The sequence below is a fragment of the Poecile atricapillus genome, chromosome 1 (genome assembly GCF_030490865.1).
Source record: "Poecile atricapillus isolate bPoeAtr1 chromosome 1, bPoeAtr1.hap1, whole genome shotgun sequence".
Taxonomy (NCBI): domain Eukaryota; kingdom Metazoa; phylum Chordata; class Aves; order Passeriformes; family Paridae; genus Poecile; species Poecile atricapillus.
This window is the reverse complement of record NC_081249.1, coordinates 4,585,741-4,608,016: the sequence shown is the minus strand read 5'-3', so window position 1 is coordinate 4,608,016 and position 22,276 is coordinate 4,585,741. Positions and strand designations below refer to the sequence as shown.

Here is a 22,276-nt window from a genome sequence, read left to right as displayed (position 1 = left end):
CGAATCTCGCTGATTCATTTTGGGTGCTCAGGAGCAGAAGTAACCCCCAAAATGGTGCAGCTTAAAAACTCAAGATAAAGTTTAAAGATGTTTTAGACAACACTCCTTATGTTTTTGTACCAAGGGGTCTGCAGATTCACAGTTCTCTCTGAACAAACACACGGACCTGGAAAAATACTGAAGGTATGATCTTGGTGCTCTTGATAGAATTCCTTGATATGCATTAGGAAATATAAACAAACCCCAGACACTTGCATGCCAAACTTGTGTACTTTGCCTTATCTGCAGTCCCCATACAGAGATGTTAAGAGTAGCATGCAGGAATATTGCCGCTAAATCAGGGCTGTTATTAACAGTAAGTGGAATTTCTTCATTTCAGAACTCACTTTGCCAGTAGTGCTCTGAAGTTTTGGGATGTGAGTAGATTTATTTTTTTATTTTTTTGTTTGTTTTTGTTTTGGAGCTCAGCTTTGGCGGAGAAGAACCCTCTCTCACTTTAGGTCTGCTTTACAGGTGGCACCACAAGTCACCAGAGCGTTGTAAGTAACGCGACCATTGAGACGGCAGTAATTTTCCAGAATGCCCCGTTATTAAATGACCCTAAAAAAGTCCAAAGAAAACGGAAGTCATTTGCCCCGGCCGGTATTTTACGAGCAATCTTTATCAGGTGCTGACCTGCCCTGTTCGGGGAAGTGTTGAGTCCTTATTTGCCTGCAACACCCTGAAACGGAGGCCAAAAGAGGGACCCATGGGCGAGTTCAAAACACGGGGCGCAGCCACAGCACGCTGGGCTGGAGCGGGGAAAGCCAAACCCGGGGGAATTGGGGGGCGCAGCCACCGCCTCCCCCTTGCCGGGCTCCCTTCGCTTCCATCCGGCGGGAAGGGAAGGGAAGGGAAGGGAAGGGAAGGACCCGTGTCCCCCCGGGGGCTCGGGGCAGCGCCGGTCCCGCCCGCAGCGGGAGGAAGGGGCCGGGCGACGCATCCACCTGCGGCCACCTGTCCCTGTCCCTGCCCCGCTCGGTGACTCCTCCCCGGCCGCCCGCCCGCTCCCGGCTCCCTCCGCCGCCTCCCAGCCGCTCCCGCAGCCCCAGGTAAGCGCTGCTCTCCCCGCCCGCCGCCCCTTCGCCTCGGGAAGCACCGCGCAGGGGGGGAATCGCCGTCCCGGCTTCGTTTGGATTTAACTGAGCAACTTGGGCTGTGCTCGGGGGGGGATGAGGAGGGACCGCGGCGGCGCCTGGGAACCCCCGGCCCGAGGGTGGGAGGCGCCGGGTGATGGAAACCGAGAGGGGACGCGGCTTCCCCCGTGCTCCCCTGCCTTTCCCCGTGCTCCCCTGCCTTTGCCCGTGCCCCTCTGCCTTTCCCCTGTGCTTTCCCCTGTGCCCCCGGTCCGCAGCCGCTTTCTCCAGCGGGGGATGCAGCCCGGTGAAGTTGCGCTTCCCCGCGGGCCGGGGTGTAAGGGAAGCCGGGAGCCAGAGGCACACGGAGGAAGGAGCAGGATGGGATAGCCGGGAGCCAGAGGCACTCGGAGGAAGGAGTAGGATGGGGAAGCCGGGAGCCAGAGGCACCCGGAGGAAGGAGGTGGATGGGATAGCCGGGAGCCAGAAGCTCACGGAGGAGGAGGAGGATGATGGGCGCTGTGGATTCTCGCGGTCCGAGAAGGTGCGGAGGGCTCAGCCAGCGCCGGCCCGTCCCGCACCGCTCCAGGTCGAGCTTGTCCATCTCCTGCCCTGGTGATGAAGGTTAAGATTGGGCAACTTCCTCAAGGTCACCGAGAGAGCAGAGAGAGTAAATCAGAACGACGTTTAGTTCTGGGGACTCTTCGGTGTGTGTTAATGCATTGGGCTTTAGCAAAAGCGCTAATTTCGGGTGAAAGTTGGCACAGCTCGTCAAGCGATTTTGGAAAAGTAACTTTTTTTTTCAACCCTACTGTTAAAAGTTCAGTGCCAAAACTCTGCACGCTGAGGTGACTCCAGCCCACACCTCCTCGCTGGTGGCTTTATGTTCATTGCTTACCTGGACCTCCAATCTCACCCTCAGCTTCCTGGGTGGGTGTCTGTGAATTTAAGGGAGCATTGTCAACACTGAGCCTTTGTCCTGAGCAAAGTGACACTGCTGTTTCCAGTGCTTTAGAAAAAGCTAAAGGAAGCAGCTTGGATTATTTGCATCATCTAGGGCAGCATTAGGTAGGGAAAGAGATGGACATTGTGTATGGCACAGATCAATGTACTGGGAAAATGGCAAGTTGTGGATTTTACCTACAGGTGTAGATGTAAAGCCAAAAGACAGGTGGGCTAAGATAAATCTTGATGTCAAAGCGGGACTTCATGTGCCTTTTTGTCTTCCTTTCCTTCTTAAATCTGTTAAAATTTATTCTGGTTTATAGGACAGTCAACCTAGAGCAAATCTATCAGGGTAGCCCAGCCTGAAATTGGAAATAAGTCGGAACTACGTTCCTGGATGTTGATGGAAAAACAAAGTAACACATTATTCTGGGATGCTGGTCAAAATATTTGTCTTGGAGTTGCCAGTCCTGTAGATATGGGCTTTTCCTCCTGTGCCAGTCCAGGGCTGGTCCAGCCTGAGTAGGAGCAGTGGTGGTGGCTCAGTGGTGCCTGTGCTCTGCAGCAGTGCTTCCCCCACGGCTTTGATGTGTGCACCCTGAAACCTTTCCTGGCAACACGAGCCTCCCCGTGGAGTGAATTCAAACCTCCTGCCAGCAGGATTTGCTTTTCACTCTTATCTGCCATAGACCCCTTAGAAGTGGTTTGCAGCTCCTCAGGACCTGTTGGTCACAGGTTAAAAATCGCTGACCTGGACAGGTATCTAAATAAGTCTGGTTTGTTAACATTGCTGGGCTTTATTTTCCTGCAGTGTGGGTACCTAGTGCTACCTTATACGTATCATATTAATTTGCAGCTCAAATATGGTGAACAAGTGTTCTTAAGTGGTTTATTTCCTTGCCAGCGACTTTCAGTGACGTAGACAGACACTTGAATTTAGCCAGAAGGTAACAATCAAATATGAAGATGATTGGCAAACATGCTTCTGCCAGAAAGTTATTTGCTTATGCCTTGGAAGAAGGGCAAGGGCAGAACCTGGGATGTAGGGTAGGGGAATTAAGAACCCAAAGGCCAAGCTGGCTGTTGCTGCATCCTCCAGCTCCTCCTGTGATCTGGCAGTGGGTGCTGTGGTTTGCAGTTGTTGCCTGAACAATGGGTCCATCTCTTACCATGCCAGAGCCTCTGGTTCTTCTGGGCTCTTGGTCCTTTCTGCTTCAGAAATGGCTGAAAGGCTCTTGTGCCACTCACCATCCGCTCAGTGAAATGAGAAAAAAGGAAAGAAAGAGCATTTCAGCCTCCTTCCTCACCCCACTGCTCCTAACAAAGCACGTGATGTACTTGTGACAAGGCTGAGCCTGAAGTCAGTCTGTTTCCAGACAGATGATAATAACAATAATAATAATAATCATAAATGATTATTTGTAGTATGAGTATGGCATCCTATAACTTTTTAAAATGTTACACTCAGAGATTTTTTAATGTCTCCTTTTTTTTTTTTGCACGTGAAAGTAGAAATAATCTTGGTTTCCTGGCCTGGGGAATACTGCTGATAGTGCTTATCAAGAGGCACTGTGTTTTAACACCTCTTGATAAGTAGTTGTACAGTATAATGGCATTTTAGGAGCTAATCTAGAATAGCTTCAGAACTATTTCTCAGGAGCTGTGAGAAGGACTAGCTTTTATTTGTGGCTGCCTTTCATGTAAATATTTGCACAGTCTCACGGAGTTCTCTGAAATACTTGTGATGTATTACAAGTATTACTTACCTTACTGCACAGGCATGCCAAGTAGAGCTCACCTCTGTTGAGAAGGTTTGTTGAAAGGCCAGGACACTGTAGGACCCTGATTTTAATGACTTTGGGACATTCGGTCAATTTGTCTTTGATCCCTGCCAGAGGACAAATGGAGTAAATTAAAATCACTTTTTTTAACATCACAATAAAAATATTCAGTGCCACCTCCTGAAGAAGTGTCAAGGAAATCTTGTTAATGAAATGGGATGAAAAAATCTTATTTAGCACCTTTCCTTTTTCATTCATAACTGGATTATTTTTAACCTTTCTATACTTCATTTGCAAGTCAAGATAATTTTTGTTACTGATTGTTAAACAGGAATCTTGACTATGTTTCTTTCCTCTTGTCCAGGAGACAAGGCAGGAACTGTCCTGTGAAATTGCTCTGTGAAAAGGTCATAAAAATGAATCTGGAACCTCTTTGCTTGTTTTTCCCCTTTTTTTTTTTATTTTATTACCCCACTAACCTTTCCTCCACACCATCATTTCATGGTTATATTGTGCTCATGGTTATGTTGCTGAAACTTCCAGGTGGTCATAAAATGGTTGGAAATTTAAAAAAAATGAAATCATGTTTCCTTTCTGCTGTCATCAATGCCATAAGGATTGGCTTGCCCTTCTTTATGGTTGAGCTTTGCACTGAAATTACTCCTTTGCTATCTCAATGAGTTGAGATTGTTGGTTTGCTCGATACAGGGAATGATTTGGATGTGATGCAGTGTGTTAGGGTCATGTAGAATATCTGGATGCTTTTATGCTTCCTCCTTTTAGAGGGTGAGCTTCATTCATTTGATTTTTGACTGTTCTGTCCTCTTAGATCTTTCTGTTTACATGTGGTTGCTTTTACGTAGGTCTAACTGTGACTAGTTTGTTTTTTTTTATTTTGTTCTGGGGTTTCTTTTTCAATTGTTGATAGCTATCAAACAGCTGATGTTGTTTCTGTTTCAGGAAATAGCACAAAACGTGTGCTGGAGCAATATGTAAATGCAGGAAGCAGGCTGTTGCCAATAGAACTCTGGTTTCCTTGGCCAGTTGAATTCACAGTGTTGAATTGGGGTATCTGGGGGCACTTATTCCATCCTATTGGCTTGGGCATGGAAACAGCCTATGGGGATCTCTGTGTGAAAGCTTGTGGAAGCCAATTAACAATTACAGCTTGGTGAGTGCTGAGGAAGTCCTGTCATTTCTTGCAGGGACAGCCAGGGTAAAAGGCAGCAGGTCTGCTGTCATGACAAAATCCTGCTTAGACCTTTAGGGTTTCTTTGCCTTTCATTCTCTCTGTTGCCTTTTTGGGATGATCTCCTGGCCAGCAAAGGACACAGGAACTGTGAGGGGGCCATGAGCTGTAATGAGGCAAAAGCAGAGTCTCGTTTTTGCCCAGAATTCACCAAAATTCAGCGAGGGGTGTAGAAGCACGTGGTGGTGAGGACCATGTACAGCTGAGCAGCACAACTCTGTGCTTGGTGTTTCCTGTCCAGGGCACAGAGGGACTGTTCCTGTGGTAGGGAGGAAGCCTTTGTGGTAGGGATCCAAGCCTTTGGAGGGCTGAGAGTCTGGAAAGTCCATTCTGGATTAAATAAGACGTCATCAAATGAAGTACAGACCAACTCTGCTGCAACTTTTACTGAAAGACCTGATTTGCAGAAATCTGTAGAAAAACTTATAAAAAATCCAGGAAGCTGTTGGATTGAATTTGTTTTGAACTAATCTAATACTTTTATTTTTTTGTATTGTTGTTTGTGTTCCTTTTTTGTTTTAATTTTGGACAGATTTACTGGAAATAGTGATACATTTCTTTAATCTTAATGAACCATGATATAACATTAACATGCTTAAGGTGTATGTAAGAAGCTCAGATACTTCAAGTAGCAGCTGTGAGGAAACACATTTTGCTTTATTTTCAGTGAACTGTGTGTCAGTGGTGGCTTTTTACTCTTTGTCTCTCATGTCATTAGAAACAGTGGCTTTATTCCTGAGTTTTGAAAGAAAAACACACTCAGTTTTGGACCTTCTGTGTTGCTGGACTTCTAAATGCTGGTTCTGCTCCATCCATACTGGAGGTTTTGAAATTTAGGGGCTTGAGTGTGTAGGACTGAGGGATCCCTCTCATTATCTGGGTGCAGTTTTGCTGGAAGGTGTTAGCAAGCCAGCCCTCAGCCCTCTGCTACCCTGTGACACCTTGAAGCCTGCTCCATCCTCTCAGTTCCCTGTCTGAGGTCTCCAGCTCCCTTTAGAGGACTCCTGAAGTTTGTTTTTTTTCAGATGCACCCAGTAAAGCACTAGACTAGCTCAGCAGACATCAGGAGGAATGAGGGCAGCGAGAGGGAAGGAGAGTTGTACATTCCCACTGAACTTCTCTGCATCATCAGAGCGAGTTTATGACACTTTTAAATGGTTTATTTAAATTTGTCTGATGAGTGAGGTGAGTTAGAGGCCAAAGCACTGGACTGAGCTAAGGCAGAGCAGTCCCTTCTAGCTCGCATCTGTTGGGATGGGGGGAGTGTTTGACAGGTCAGTTTGGTTCTCCATGACCCAGCTTCCTTATCTGAGAAGTTGTTGCAGTTCCCTTAATGTGTTTGTAAAACATTTCGAAGTGTGGGAGTAATGTGTGCTTAGGAAAACCAGATTGTATCATTATTGGATGCTACAGATTGATTTTTGCCTTAAACATTTGCAAAACCAACGAAGAGTTCAGTGGTTTTGGTTTCATGTAGATTTAAAAGACTGGAAAATGTGTATGTGTAATATGTCAGTCTGTATTTACCTATGAGTTCCTGTATTTTATAACAGGGAAACTCTTATTAATCAGAAGCTGGATAGGAAATAGATTAACAAGAACTGAGTTGGGAGTGATGGTAGAAAACCAGCTAAACAAGAGAGATATTTTTTCCTCAGTTCATTTAAAAAAAACAAAAAAGCAAACCAAAACTACTCCCAGAAACTTCCAAAAAAGAGGGAGGAACAGTTTCCCTGTTAATTTGCAAAGCCTTTTAAATGGTAATGTAAATAAAGTTTTTGGAATTTTTTGGTCATAGTACCTGTTGGCTTACGTCAGAATCACCACTTCCCTCTGGTATCACTAAACTTCCTAACCCTTTTTATCCCCCTCTCCTTTTCAGAGAAGGAGGAACAGAAACATCCTCCTGTGATTTATTTGTCCCTAAGTCTGGGCAGAGCTGCACTTCCCAACTCCTGTGAAGAGCTGGGCAAGGATGGATGGGACATAAATCAAAGCAGAAGTCCTGGAGCCTTAGTCACCAGTCTGATGGGCTTTCAGTAAGTATGAGTAAGACTCCTTTCTCACCTGTCTGCCACACAAATAAGTTCAGTGGTGCCTTATTTACACCTCTTTGCCAGCACTGATAAGCAAACACCAGCATCAGCCTTCCTGAGGTGTCCCCAAGAACTGGCACTCTTGAGGTGCCAAGCAGATGTTGGAATCTGCCTCAGTGACATTTGCAGTTCAGTTTTGGGCAAAGTGATGCCTTGATGGAGGTTCTAAAAAATAACCTACTACTTTGGGCTGAATTATACCGTGTCCTTACTGCAATGTGCAGGGTTTTGCTCTGCAAGGTAGAGAAAAGTATTTCTCAGTGCAGGACTGAGGCACTTTCTAGGCTTTTTTTCTTGTAGAGCAGCATGAGAGGACTCAGTAGATAGCAGCATTTATTAGGATGCTTGTGGAGGTGTATAAATGCCTGTTTTAGATCTGCACCAGCAAAACTTTTTGTATTTCTCGTGTCTGTGGCAATCAGTGGTTTTGCTCAACGTTAACGTTTAACTTTAAAATAAACTGCTGGATGCTTGAAACATTCAATGTAGGATTTTACCCTCTCTTTGTTTGCAAATCTTTCATATTATTGTGGCACAGCTCCCCTGCCACGCTACTCTCCCTGGTTTTAGGACAACTACACCACACAGCCAAGAAAGCAGAGAGTAAGAGTGAAAAAAATGTGCCCGGTGGGGGCTATGAGTTGTGCTGTTGAATTTGTATTTCCTGATGCTTTGCTGGTTTGTGTGTCACAAACCTCAGAGTGACACACGAGTAAGTGCTGAGAGAGGCAGGAGGGCCTGAACACGGCACTGACACCGAGTGGGTCGCTGCCAGGATATTCTTTGGCTCTCGTTCTGCCAGCGAGAGTGAGCACTGACTTGACCTTCTCAGTTTTTGCTGCCCTCCTGCTAATGAATAGTTGCCACTGTATAATCCTCTGGCTTGTATTGAGAGGCTGCTGAGATCTGATTTCATGCTGCACCTTAATTTGTACCCTCTCTTCAAGTACTTCCGCTTGGTTTGGGGTGGGGCTTCTTTTAAAAATTTGTTTTATTTTCCCTCTCTGCAAATCTGGCCTTTTTCCAAAGGGAAAACTGACAAGAAAGCTGGACAAAGCCTCCAGTTGGGATTGTTCTTTTTCGTTTGTTTGTATAGGTTCACACTTTACTCCCTGAAACTTGAATTGTTTCTGTACTGTTGACAAAAGAAAAATGGCCTCTACTCTAGTAAGTAAACAAAATATTCACAATATTCCTCTCTGGTTTTTTTTTTTTCCTTTTAATGTGATTTTATTTCTTTATATGCAACAGCCCATTGAGTGATGTCCTGATTAACAAGTCTTTTGAAACATGGAATATTCGTTGGCCAAAAGGGGAAAAGATGTTGTTAGGCAGGTGTCAAAGGCTCAAATTAATCAACATTTCAAGTGCTCAGATACTTAGAGGGGAGAATTATGCTTTTGAGCACATTCTTTTGATTTATTTAAGCTTGTTTTGGTGAGATAAGTTAGAATGGCTTCCAACTAGTTCTTAAAGCTCTTCCAGGATAAGTATGTGTGAAAAACGAGGTTCACATAATTTTTATAGAATTTAAAAGTTTAATAAAAAAGACAATTAGGAGAAAAAAATAAAGTAAAGTATACAGATAGGGCCGGGTGTCTCTGCATTCAGCCAAGAGAGCACACCTTACTAACAAAGGATTGTCCCTTAAAAACAAAATCCTACTACATATCCATAAATTCTCATACATATTCATACATTCTTCTTAGGATCTTTGGTGTTCTTCTGTTTAGTTTTCTCTTGCCCCTTTCCCAATAGATCAATTTTCTTGGTGTTATTGAGATTTACATTCTCTGATACCAGAAATGCAATAAATTCCTCCCCCAGAGTTTTGGTCACTGCTGTCTTCATCTGGGTAAGATAGTTTACAAATGCAGGAGTTCTCTAGCTATTTTTTTTTTTCTCAGTCTTTGAGTTATACAAACAAAAGCAGTTTTTATTTTAATACTATGCCATAGCCTAACATATGTGTATTATACTACTATTTCTAAATTTCATCAATAACAGAAATAAAGCAAACTATATTAATACAACAAAATTTATCATTCTTATACACATAACATTCATTTTAATATTTGTGAAAAGCCAACTATATAAAATGTATCTATAACATATTCCACGAGCTGTTGCAGGCCAGGGTATGTCAGAAATAGCTTCGGTGTACCTGGTGCTGTCACAGCACGAAATGGGGCAGTAAGCATTAATCCTGGACCTGGACAAAGGCTGTTACTTGTCAGCATTTCTTTCTGTGCTGGTGCTGCCCACAGCTGTCCTTGCTGTTTATTTCTACCCTGTCAGGCATCCCAGGGCAAGCGTTTGTGCAAACATCTCGGGAGGGCTGGGCTCAAGGATCCTTCTTGGGCTGGGTTGCTATGGATCAGGAAACGGATCTTCTCAGGGGTTTTCCAGCCTCACAGCTCTGTGTTACATTTATTATTCAAAACGTGAGCTTTTAGGCATGTTGTGTGAATCTCTTGGTGCAGACTGGAGTCACCAGTAAGCGCTCTGTGTGCAGGGGTTGTGTTTTACCGAGTGGGGCTCTGCAGTTTGTCCTCGTTCCTCACCTTCTCCTGTCTCCTTCCTCCCCACGCCACCCCTCAGGGCCCACCACCGCCGTACTACGAGAACAGGGGCTTCCAGCCAGAGCCCATCTACGCTGCCAGGCAGGCAGCAGGTGCTAGTCCTTACCCACAGCTCTTCTCTCCAAGCGCTCCCTCCGTGCCAAGCTACGTCCCAAGAGTTGCCACCCACCAGTCCACCAGGCCGGTAGCACACCCACCCAGGAGAAGCTGTGCAGCCAGTAAGTTCTGGGGTGGTTTCTCCTGGAGAACCTGTGCAGCCAGTAAGTTCTGGGGGATTTCTCCTGGAGAACCTGTGCAGCCAGTAAGTTCTGGGGTGGTTTCACCAGGAGAAGCTGTGCAGCCAGTAAGTTCTGGGGTGATTTCTCCAGGAGAAGCTGTGCAGCCAGTAAGTTCTGGGGTGGTTTCACCAGGAGAAGCTGTGCAGCCAGTAAGTTCTGGTGGATTTCTCCAGAGGAGAACCTGTGCAGCCAGTAAGTTCTGGGGGTGATTTCTCTAGGAGAACCTGTGCAGCCAGTAAGTTCTGGGGTGATTTCTCCAGGAGAAGCTGTGCAGCCAGTAAGTTCTGGGGGATTTCTCCAGGAGAAGCTGTGCAGTCAGTAAGTTCTGGGGGATTTCTCCAGGAGAAGCTGTGCAGTCAGTAAGTTCTGGGGTGGTTTCTCCTGAGGAGAAGCTGTGCAGCCAGTAAGTTCTGGGGGGTGATTTCTCCTGGAGAAAGGTACCAAAGCAAAGGGACCTTCCCTTCCAAGTCGTGCATGGAAGGAGCAGCTTCCTTGTGGATGGAGAAGGGACAGCTGGCTGGGGTGCTGGTGCATCTGGGTGCTTGGGGGGGGGAAGGATGGTGGAATGGAGAAAAGTCTGGCTAAAAATGACTGGTTTTAATGTGAAATAAAATAGTGCTGGTGGGTGAAAATTACTTGTGAACCTAATTTCTCTTTTCCTCCTTGCTTTCATTTCAGGTCTAAGGAAAACCATAATCATATTATTATCTATATTAATAGTAATTTGTTGTGCAATTGCTGCTTTCTTCATCTGGTATTTTGGTAAGTTGTTTTGGTTTTTTTTCTGTTTATTTATTTACTTTTAATGTATTAAGCTTTTCAAATTAGAAATATCTCATTCTCATTTTATGCTTTATGCTGAATTAAGGACAAAGAAGTCTTTGTTCCTTTTCTCCTAAGAGATGGACTAATATTGCTTCTTAATGGCTCAGTTTTGTTTGTGGGTTTAGGTGTTAGTGTTTTGTTTATTTCAGGTTTTGTTTTTTTTTTTGTGGGGGTGGTTTTTATTTTGTTTTCTTTCTTTGTTTTGTTCTTTCATTCTTTCTTTTTAATTTTAATGCTGTTATTACTCTCCAAATTTGAGCTTCACTTAATTTCAGGTGAAGGGAGGAGTTTGCAGTAAGTGTGTAAAATTTAACTGCAAGACTGTAAATGGTCAAGATGTGTTTTGTTTTGCTAAAGTGGGATCTCTCTTGGAGCAGAAGTCATTTACATCCATTTAGTTCTTTCTGTGGGGCTTTTGTGTAAACATTTCATGAGCCCAACCTGTCTCAGCACTCTAAGTTGTACCGTGGATGTTTGCCTTGGAAATCATCCCCAGCTGGGGTGGCTGAGCTCTGATTCTGGGCTGCACCAGTTCTGTTCAGCTCAGGTGAAGTTTGTCTTGAATTTCCCTTTCATCGAAAGATGCTTTGCCAAAAAAGCAGGAAACTAAAAATTTGCTGTTTTTAGGAGCCTCTCCTTTCTGTTCTGCTCACGAAAAGAGGAAGAGAGATTTAATGGAAGATGTCCCAGCCAATTGCATTTGGGTTTGACTAAAATGATGTTCAAAGACCCCTTCCAAACTATACTATGAATTTAAGAGAGTTAATTTAGAACTATTAGAACGACCCTATGAATGATTTTTTTTTTGACTCATTTTGATTTAATCTTGTTTTAAATGAGAGTAAAAGTACTTAATCGAGGCGTTCACTCTCTTCCTCCTTTTACACATGTTAACGCTTTGCCAGTGCAAAGCTGACTCCTTTCTGACAACTTCCCGGTGCCTGATTACTCAGGGGAGGCCAGTGGCCAAAATCAAATCAGCTGCATCAGAGACTCGATCTGACAAGCGATTCAAAGGACAGAGCAATCCATCTTCTGCTGTGGCAGGCTGGGCTCCCTCCCACCTCCCGCTTTAAGAGCCGCTTCCAGCGGTTTGCTCCATCCAAGTGGGAAACTCTTTGAGAGCTGGGCTGATGTGCAGCCTCCTGGCTGTGTTTGTCTCCCTGCAGTAGAGAATCACTGTCTCAGCTCCCTGATCGAGTGTGGCTCCTCAGGGGTGTGCATGTCCCCCTCCCAGTGGTGTGATGGAGTGAGCGACTGCCCCAACGGGGAGGACGAGATGCGCTGTGGTGAGTGACACCAACCTGGGCTGGGGGGGAAAAAACCTGCAGCAGCTGCAGGATGATGGTCAGCTGGAAGCAGATTGCCTTGTCCAGAGCTTGCCTACAAGTTGCAACAAGGCTGTCTTAGCCTAAAGTCTGTTTTTTAAAATGGTTTAGGATGTGTGCTATGTATAGATGTTCAGTTTGTTTCCTGCCCGATTGAAAAGCTGAAATAAAACACTTGGCTCAGGGGTTTGAGCTGCCTTGACTTTGAGTCAGTTTTATAAATATTACCTTTTAATTTGAGTGGGATTTGTGCAGAACTGAATCTAGCACTGTCTCTGGATGGAGCAGTCAGTGGTGACTTCTCAGTAAGCTTCAGGTGAAAATATAAAGCTGGTGGTCTTCAGTCAGGCTTGTCTTTTTCCATGTATTTTGTATTCCTCATTCTTCCCCCTTCGTTCTTCAACTACTTCCCAACTCATTTGTGTAAGAAAGCCTGGCCTAACCATTGCTTTGAACTGAAAAGATGCCAAGGGAAGAAGCTTTAGTGCAAAGCTGAAGGTAGAAGGTGGAAACATTGATTTGCCCATTCCAGAGGTTTGGCATCTTGTGTTGTGCCAGTGCCACACTGGAAAACTCCAGCTGTGCTTTGAATTCCCTCTGTAAACTTGTATCCAGCACATTCTCATGCAGGGCTAGCATTTGCTTGTAGCTGTTCCACTCCATTTGGTTGAATAATGGGTTCTTGGAGGAGCCTGTTTCAATCAGTTCTTTTGCTTCAACTATTTTTTATTAAATTCTTGTGCAAGCAAATACATAATGGGAGGTGGAATGCCAGAGCTAATTGCTCCTGGTTACATTCTTGCTCTACAAAGGGCTCCTCTGAAGAAATTTGGTGTATTAAGAGATAATAGTATTTTTCAATAGATCATATTTTATTTATAGACAGTATGTGATTAAGAAATATATGGTTGCATAGAGAAAAGATCAGAAAATTTTCATTATTGCAATCTTAGTGGTAGAATATAAAAGAGAATTTTGAGTATAAAAGCTGAATGAAAGGATGAGCTCTATCTTGTACATTTGCATTTTGAAACTGGTAGTTCTTTGAGATTGCCTTACATGAAAAGAAGTCAGTCATTTCCATATTCCTGTCTGTTGGATATTTACTCAAAATTTGAGTAGAAGGGAGCATTAAATTAACATCAGTTCATACATGAAGTGGATATTATGGGTAACTACTCCCAAGCAGAGAAAGCAGTAATAACAGCATGTGGTGTTCTTAGTTTCTTTTTTGTTTTTTCTTTTTCCCTTTCTTCCTTTTCTGGCAGTTAGACTTTTTGGACCAAATTTTATCCTGGAAGTTTATTCACCTGTCAGCAAATCCTGGTATCCTGTTTGCCAAGATGGCTGGAATGATGATTATGGGAAGATTGCATGCAAAGACATGGGCTACAGTGTGTAAGTCCAAACTCTGTCAGCCTTTGCTCAGACACAGAAAGGTTAAAATTTCCCTCTTGCCATTTTTTACGTGGCTGAGACTTTGCTGTGAAATTGTACTGGCAAAAAGAGAAATTGTACTCTTCATCTTGCCCTGCTCCACGAGGTGCATGCATATCAGATAGAAATATTATTTTAACCTAGTGGCTGGTGGGAAGTGGAACTTGACAGATGTTTCAAGAATCTGAGGCTCTGGCTGGGCTGCATTCATGTGAAAACAAAAACAAATATTTCTAGTGTCATGCCAGGAGCTCTGGCTTGGCACAGCTCATTGTTATCACTTGTTTGAAATCTGAAACCACTACTGGGTTTCATAGTGGGCTTTCTGTTTTGCAGGGATACATATTTCCACAGTCAAGGGGTAGTGCCTGAAGTCAGCTTTAAGAGCTACATGAAGCTGAACACAAGTGCTGGGAATATAGACTTGTACAAAAAGCTGTACAGCAGGTATCTTTGTTTAATAAAAGCCTCTCTCCTTTCATCCAGGGTCTCTCCAGATGCTGTAAGAGCTGTAGCTTCTCCTGCAGCATAATGCAAGTGTGCATCTTCCAGTGGGGATTGTTGGAGGGAAAGAGACTTTATTTTTAATCTGGTTGCAGCAACTGTTCTTCCCTCTTTTTAAAAACACAGCTGCCATTTTTCACTCCTCCCTGTCCTCTGCTAAAAAAAATTGTCCTACCTTCTGTGCTGTGTAGAATGTTGCCATGTCAAAGGTATTTTTCTAAAGCCCTCTGACCATCAGCAGGAGTTTGTGTATGGTGACAGAAGTTACAAGCTGCAACACATTCACAGCAGCTGGCACAGCCTTTTTTTCTGTCACATGGACACACAGCATGCAAACATGGATCTTCACTGTGGAAAGCATCATTTTTATTATCATTAAACCACTCTGAAGTGTCCAGTTTCAAAACCTGTAGACTGCTGTGCCTCCCTTGTTTAATTCTTCTGCAGTGACTTCCTAAATCAGCTCCACTTCCTCTCAAGCTGTTCTTCATCTTGCTTCTCAATAGGCTTGCACACCTTCTGTGTCTGCATTCTCCCACAGGACAGTTCTGGTGGATGCAAGGCATGGTGGAGCCTGATGGTTGCTGGTGGGATAGCTGGAGAAAGTGAAGAAAGGAGGGAACCCTCCACAGGAAGATGAGGCTGAGGGCAGGGCATATAGCTGGAAAGGATAGAAAGCAGCTGGAGGGTGGACTTTGCTCACCATTTCCTTCACTGAGTGCCTAAGATCATGTTTGGTTATTTTATTTCTCCTGCAGTGGTTCCTGTGCCTCAGGAAAAGTGGTTTCTCTGCGCTGCATAGGTAACTCACTGGCTTTTTCAAACTTCTGCTTCTCTGTGCTTTGAAATGCTCTGGTTGGCAAATCCTTTTGGACCTGTGGCATTAACTGCACTTTTTGCATGGGCAAATGATTTATCTCTGGTTCCCAAATAATGCAGTTTTAGGAGCAGGGTGGGAGAGGAGACAAGGATGACAGTGGATCTGTGGTTGCTTTTGTCTTTGCTGCCACCAGTTCCTTTAAAGACTTGTGGTGAAGCTCCATATCTGTCCCCAGCAGCTGTGTTGGGATGTCTGTGGCACATTTGCTCTCCAAGATTCAGCAGTTGGGTGGGCAGTGCATTCTTGGTGGTGATCCCTGTCCTGAGCAGTCTCCTGGCTGCTGCTGCACAGCACAGAGGTGTCTGAATTGCCAGGGATTCCTGAAAGGTGTGAAGAATTTATGGTGAACCGAGGGCAGCAGCTGCCAGGTGGGGTTTGCAATTTAATGGGGGTCTGGGTGATGGCAGATCTGGGATTTGGTGTCAGGGCAGGGCTTTGAGCTGTGGTGCATCCAACAGGTCAGACACGGTGTGTGCACCCCTCTGCCAGGGAAGCCTGAGGTGCAGAATCCATCTCCCAGCTGACTCTCTGATAAACCTCTGTGTGTGTGACTGACCTTTCAGAGTGTGGCCTGTCCAGCAAGAGCGTGAGCATCATGAACAGGATCGTGGGTGGCAGCGGGGCCGTGCTGGGGCAGTGGCCGTGGCAGGTCAGCCTGCACGTGCAGGGCACCCACGTCTGCGGGGGCTCCATCATCACCCGCCACTGGATTGTCACAGCAGCACACTGTGTGGAAGGGTGAGCCCCTCTCTCCATGGCTCTCTCTGCCTTTCTTCAAGCTGAAATGCAGAAATTTTATTCAATTCTCTCCTTTCAAACTGGATTCCTCCCCCCCACCTGATGTGCAGGTGCTCGGTGCAGTATTTTGTCTCTGAGGGAAATTTGAAGTATTAAGGGAAGGTTGGTTCTGGGGAAGGCTGGCTGCAGCTCATCTGTCTGCTTTCTACAAGAAGCCTTATTTTATGTTTTGTCTTATTTACAAAATGAAATGGGTGATGTTGAGCACAGATACCCACCCAATTTACGATGTAAACTCAAGGCACCAAATTTAATGCCAGCCAGTACAATGTTTTCATGAAGATGTTGAATTACACTGTGAGAAAACCCAAAGGAAATTCCACCCCCACCTCCAAATTCTCAAATATCACACTGCTGTAGATATGATCAATTTAAAGATGCCTGTGCCATTTATTTCTTCGTATCTTCTTGCCACAGGGTAGTAAAGTCCAAGTCAGTATTAAATACAGATTTATATCTATCCAAGGAGCACTTTATGTAGCCATCAACAAGAAAAATAGCTGGTGCTTTGTACATTTTTAACCTATAAAAGAGAGTTGAGGGTTCTGTGGTACCCTCAGAAAGGGCAGAATTTGTTTAAAAGGTGGTTGCTTCTGTTGGAAGGAAAACCCACAAAGTAAAAACATTTTTAATGGTTGGTTGGCTGGATTGAAGTTTGAGACTAAGGCAAAGAAGAATATTTGTCCTTAACCTTGAGAAAGGAATGCAAGTGTTGATTTCTACCTGGAGATCTTATCCCTCCTTTGTTGTCTGGATTTGAGCTCTGTAGTGTGCAAAAGCTTTGGGAATGGCAACCAAGCTGCAGCTGGCACAAACCTGGTTTTCAGCCTGATCTGGGGTTTTTTGGAGCTGGGGTGACTTGCAGGCACTACTGCCTTGGTGCTCCTCATGGAGGGAGTTTGAACACTTGTGGCAGGTTTTCTGTTAAGATTTTGTAAACTGTGCTGGAGCACAAGAGGCTGCTTAAATAATATCTAGCAAGTGTGCTTAATATTAAAAAAAAAAACCCACCAAGACTCAAAACCAGCCTAAAAAAAACCTCTGGCATTTTCAAGATAGTGAAATTCTTTCACCAGATCATGTTTTTACTAATTCTGGCTTCTGCTGATACCACTGACATGTGAGACTTCAGAATTACCTGCCCGATCCCTCAGTCATGGAAATCAAAGGGCTTCAGTGTCGCAGTCTCAGACTTAATTTGTTGTGCTGAGTGATTAAGGGGATGGACAGTGATACTTAACCCACTGCAAAGATTTTTTTGATACATTATTGGAACTCTAACCAAGCTTTCCTCAAGTTACATGTCTGGCAATTTGTCTTATTCTTCAAAAAGAATACTCAGATGCATGTGCATTTTTGGTCACACAAACGTTTGACTACAGCTCCTGAAGACAATTTTTTGCAGGTCCTAATTCCTCTCTTGTCACCAGAGAAGAAATCCTTCATGCTTTTTCTTTGTTCTGTAGGCGATTTTCTGACCCACACAGCTGGAGGGTTTACGCTGGCATTCTGAATCAGGATGAGATGCTCTTTAGAAGTGGATACAGAGTGCAACAGATAATTTCTCATCCAGATTATGACACAGACTCTAAAGACAACGATGTTGCCCTTATGAAGCTGGAGACACCACTGAGTTTTACTGGTAGGTATTCTGTTCTTAAGGGGAAAAATCCAGTGCCAGTGAGCACACCTTTTAAAACTTCTGAATTTCATCAAGCAATTCTTGTAGAGACTTACTGGAAGAACACAAAATGACCCTAGAGACAGGGTATAGAGACAGAGGGCACAGCCTCTGATTTCCTAAGCAGGATTTATTTAAATCTATTGCATGGGTAGGTACTTTTATCTCAGAATGCTCTACAGTTTAGCCACTGCTGTATGTGCAGACAGCTACAGGTGCAGTGGTGGAGCAGCTGATTAAATCCCAACTCAAGTCAGGTCAAATGATGGTCAAAAAACCCTTCCAAACTCAACATTACAAGAAGTTCCTTTCATGAAAGCAGATGTAGGTTGTTTGTAAGCAATCAGTGCAAAATAGAGAACAAGCCATTATTTAAACTTGAAGTGCTTTTTTGTGTTCAGGCCCTTTGTGTTTCAGTGCATCAGTTTAAAGCTACCAGGAGTAATCTGAAAGGGATTTTCTGCTGCTGAGAGCAGGGAGATTGTCTGTTCTGGTGCTGCACACTTCTTGTGTATATCAGTACTGAATCCTGCTTGTCTTGTGCTTATTTTCAGCAGAGTTTTGCAAAGAGAATGCAGAGCTGTAGTTTTCAGAATTTTTTCTTTGTCTTCTGCTGCTCAGAGGAGCTGGTGTTAATTGTTCTATTTAAGCTGATGAATTAAGGTAGAACCATTACCTGTTTGTTCCTCACTTTGAGGTGAAGATCAGGTAGATTTGAAGTGAAGATCAGGTAGATTTGAAGTGATGGTCAGGTAGATTTGAGGTGATGGTCAGGTAGATTTGAGGTGAAGATGAGGTAGATGTGAGGTGAAGATGAGGTAGATGTGAGGTGAAGATGAGGTAGATGTGAGGTGATGATCAGGTAGATGTGAGGTGATGATCAGGTAGATGTGAGGAGATGATCAGGTAGATTTGAGGTGATGATCAGGTAGATTTGAGGTGATGGTCAGGTAGATTTGAGGAGATGATCAGGTAGATTTGAGGTGATGATCAGGTAGATTTGAGGAGATGATCAGGTAGATTTGAGGAGATGGTCAGGTAGATTTGAGGTGAAGATCAGGTAGATTTGAGGAGATGATCAGGTAGGTTTGAGGAGATGATCAGGTAGATTTGAGGAGATGATCAGGTAGATTTGAGGTGAAGATCAGGTAGATTTGAGGAGATGATCAGGTAGATTTGAGGTGAAGATCAGGTACCCCTCAGGGAAAGGGCAGCTGGTAAACTTTCTGCTGCCTTCTGCGTTGTCTGCCTGCAAGGAATGTAGAGTACAGAGGGAATGCATGGTGTGTAAGTGGTGGCAGTTTAAATTTATTTTGCTTTCTGCCTGGACATTGGTTATTCTGTTTGTTTTGCAGAAACTGTGAGGCCAGTTTGTCTGCCCAATCCAGGAATGATGTTCCAGCCTAACCAGCAGTGCTGGATATCAGGATGGGGAGCAGAATACCAAGGAGGTAAAAAGTACTTTTGGAATATTTTGATTTTTTTCCATAAACTAGTCCTCTTCATCCTGTGAATATTGTTGCATGGGCTGATGGGGCAGTTTGAATTAGATCTGTTCATACACTATTTTTTCACCCATTTTACAGCCCCCAATATTTACCCAGGGCATTCTGTCTCAAAGCAAGTTGTGATGTGTTGCATTCAGCAGACTGCAAAGGACCCTCAGATCAGTACTGGGGGCCAGAAATACCCAACCAGGAGATAATTCTCTGCCCCTGCTGGCAGGAGCTGCTCCTTTCCACCACCTCAGGCTGAAATAGAATTGTGCAAGAAAATTTGCAAGACTGGAGAAAGGAAAGGGAGGAAAGGGGTTTTATTTGCTATAAGAAAGGTACTGGGAGAGGTCCTGTTGACCTCTTGCAGATTTCTTAAATCTTAAATTTCCATCCTGCTGCTTCTAGGAAGTTTAAGTAATGTGATGCTTATTCTGACTTTATCTTTGCATGTTTGTGCATATTTAAATTCCAGGTAAAACATCAAATAACTTGAATTTTGTTGCGGTGCCCTTAATAGAACGTTCGAGGTGTAATTCTGTTTATATCTACAATGGCATGATTCTGCCTACAATGATCTGTGCTGGAGACCTAGCAGGGGGAATTGATTCCTGTCAGGTAATTATTCCTAATTAATAGCTAAATATTATCTGATTACTTTTGTGGCCTTGCTAGTAGGCTGGCTATGTATGTATGTATCTATCTATCTATCTAAAATAAATTCTATGCCACCCCAAAATTAAAAATTTGCATTACATCTGGTTGGGCTTCTGTTTCCTTTGATGGTGCATCCTTTTAAAGAGGAGAGCTTTTGTTTCATTGTCTGAACGGCTGCCAGTGCTGAGTTCTCACTGAATTCCCAAGGAGGGTGAGGCTTCTTTTTAATGCTTCAAGGATGGTTTGTTACCTGGTACCTGAAAGTGATCAAATGCTCCTCTTAACCACAGCATTATTATCATTATTGTATTATTAATCACAGCATTGTGCTTGTAAACAAGACAGTCAATAATGCCAATCTTACTTGGAGGGCTCTGGGCAAATTATTTTCATCCCTATTGGAAGCAGACATCATTTAACACCAAAATTGCCAGCATATCTTGTTTTAGTGACTCCCTAAATGGCAGGCAGGTTTATATTGGACCTAAAGCTGCATTCCTGGAGTGAAATGGGTCGGGTTTTTCCTGGCTGCTGTGTCACTGACCAGGTGTTTGTGTCCCCTGCAGGGTGACAGTGGAGGTCCTCTGGTGACCCACCACCACTCTGTGTGGTGGCTGGTTGGAGATACCAGCTGGGGCACTGGCTGTGCCACTCCCAACAAACCTGGAGTCTACGGGAACATGACTGTGTTTACAGACTGGATTTATAAAAATATGCAGGTAAAATATTTGGGGTTTTTCATAAATTTTAAGGCCCCACATCCTGAAGCGTGGGGCCTCAGTAAATGTGACTTGCATGATAACAAAGCTGTCGTGTTGGGAAACATCCAAGTGATTGTTAAAACAGAACCTGAACCTTTGTTTTCTGTTTTGTTTTGTCTTTAAAACAGGCAAACAGATGACAACACTCTCCTTGCTCATCGATGTTCCTGAGGACAAGAATTAATGAAGCCATGGGGGCCTGGGATATTTATTCACTTTGCAGTTGATTTCATCTCTCCTCTTTGATTTTTCTTTTTAAAAGTAACATGAAGGATTGCACACTTGGTTCTGTGCTGGCTACAGTGACGGATCTTAATCAGTGAAGGATTATCACAGTGAGCACCTTTCCTCTCCTTGTGGTGCCTGGCAGAGTCTTTCTGTGAACTGCTTGCTGAAATTTCTCTCTTTTGTTGAGTAACTTTCGCTCGATGATCAGGCTTATAATGACAATTTAAATCACGATTTAATTTCAGATTTTCCTAGCAGGATGCTGAGACAGTTGGTTTAGTAGTTTTTAAATTAAATGTTAAGCAATGTGAATGTTGAATCTCCGAGCTGCTGGTTGGCAATTTAAAAGGAAATTAATGTTTTTTTAGTATAGAATTACAAAATGGTTTGGGTTGGAAGGGACCTTAAGGATCATCCAGTTCCAACCCCTCTGCCATGGGCAGGGACACCTCCCAGTATCCCAGGTTGCTCAGAGCCCCATCCAGCCTGGCATTAAACACTTTCAGGGATGGACCATCCTCAGCTTCCCTGGGCAACCTGTTCCAGTGCCTCACTATCCTCACAGGGAAGAATTTCTTCCTAAAATCTAATGTAAATGTGCCCTCTTTCAGTCTGATGTCACTGCCCCTTGTCCTGTCACTCCATGTCCTTGTCCAAAGTCCCTCTCCAGCTCTCTTGTAGGCTCATTAGGGACTGGAAAAGGTGCTGAGGTCTCCCCAGAGCCTTCTCCAGGCTGAACACCCCCAGCTCTCTCAGCCTGTCTCCATAGCAGAGGTGCTCCAGCCCTTGGAGCTCCTTTGTGGCCTCCTCTGGACTCGCTCCAAGAGGTCCATGTTGGAGATCCCAGAGCTGGATGGAGGATTCCAGGTGGGGTCTCAGGAGAGTAGAGGGTGAGGGATATATATGAAGGGAACTTTTCATGCACTACAGTCCAGGCACAGAAAATAAAATAAATATATATATATATACTGTATATTCAGGTAGTTAAAAATCCTCAGGATCTCAACACAGCCGTCAATCAAAGCCAGGCTTTGCAGTCTGGCTGCCTCAGACCTTACAAAAAGTGCTGTTCTGCCTTAAGCTGCTCTGAACCCAAAGTGGGCACTTTGTGGATGTGGGATTTGGGCAGGGATGTCCCAGAGCTGCAGCAGGAGCAGTCTCAGCGCAGAGGCCCCTGGCTGAGCACACTGAAGGTGACTCTGGAGCTGCACACACAGCCACACACACAGACTGGATGTTTTGTACAAGGAAACACAAAGCTGCGTTTCTGCAGGACGAGATGAACTACCTCATTTGTTAAATTTGGCTTCTGATTCCTTACAGCTCTCCTTTATGTGTCTGCCTGTATGTTTTTAGCAAAATGTTAATTCCAATCCGAGTGCCACCTGAATGAGGGTTTTGATAATAATTTATAATCGTGGTAGAGGATCAAAAAGCCATATCAAGTCACTTTGTTAAGAAGGATAAATCTTTATTGAATGAAATTACTCCACTAGTCTTGTTTTCTCTTTTGGTACTGAAATGCAATTATCTTACATGTAAACACTGCACCAAATAAATTGTTTTCTTTTTTTTTTTTTTTTAACAAACAGTTTTCTTTAGTCGTGCTTTATATCTGTTTACCTGGATTTTTTTTTT

At 44.0% G+C, this 22,276-nt stretch overlaps 1 protein-coding gene across 2 annotated transcripts; it reads left to right on the top strand.

The window, feature by feature from the left end:
* Positions 1 to 479: 479 nt before the first annotated feature.
* Positions 480 to 22,191, top strand: TMPRSS2 (transmembrane serine protease 2). 2 transcript variants are annotated; one of them, XM_058847385.1, is made up of 15 exons: positions 480 to 539; positions 6,973 to 7,129; positions 8,283 to 8,353; positions 9,788 to 9,986; positions 10,725 to 10,808; positions 12,041 to 12,160; positions 13,468 to 13,597; positions 13,973 to 14,083; positions 14,899 to 14,942; positions 15,584 to 15,758; positions 17,285 to 17,460; positions 18,855 to 18,950; positions 19,468 to 19,610; positions 20,216 to 20,368; positions 20,539 to 22,191. In XM_058847385.1, exons 3-15 carry the CDS (start codon positions 8,339 to 8,341, stop codon positions 20,548 to 20,550), a joined length of 1,458 nt encoding a protein of 485 aa, XP_058703368.1. In that variant the 5' UTR covers positions 480 to 539; positions 6,973 to 7,129; positions 8,283 to 8,338; the 3' UTR covers positions 20,551 to 22,191. The 2 variants fall into 2 exon arrangements, with proteins under 2 accessions (XP_058703368.1, XP_058703359.1); XM_058847376.1 differs by lacking the exon at positions 480 to 539 and adding an exon at positions 911 to 1,091.
* The last annotated feature ends 85 nt before the right edge of the window (positions 22,192 to 22,276 follow it).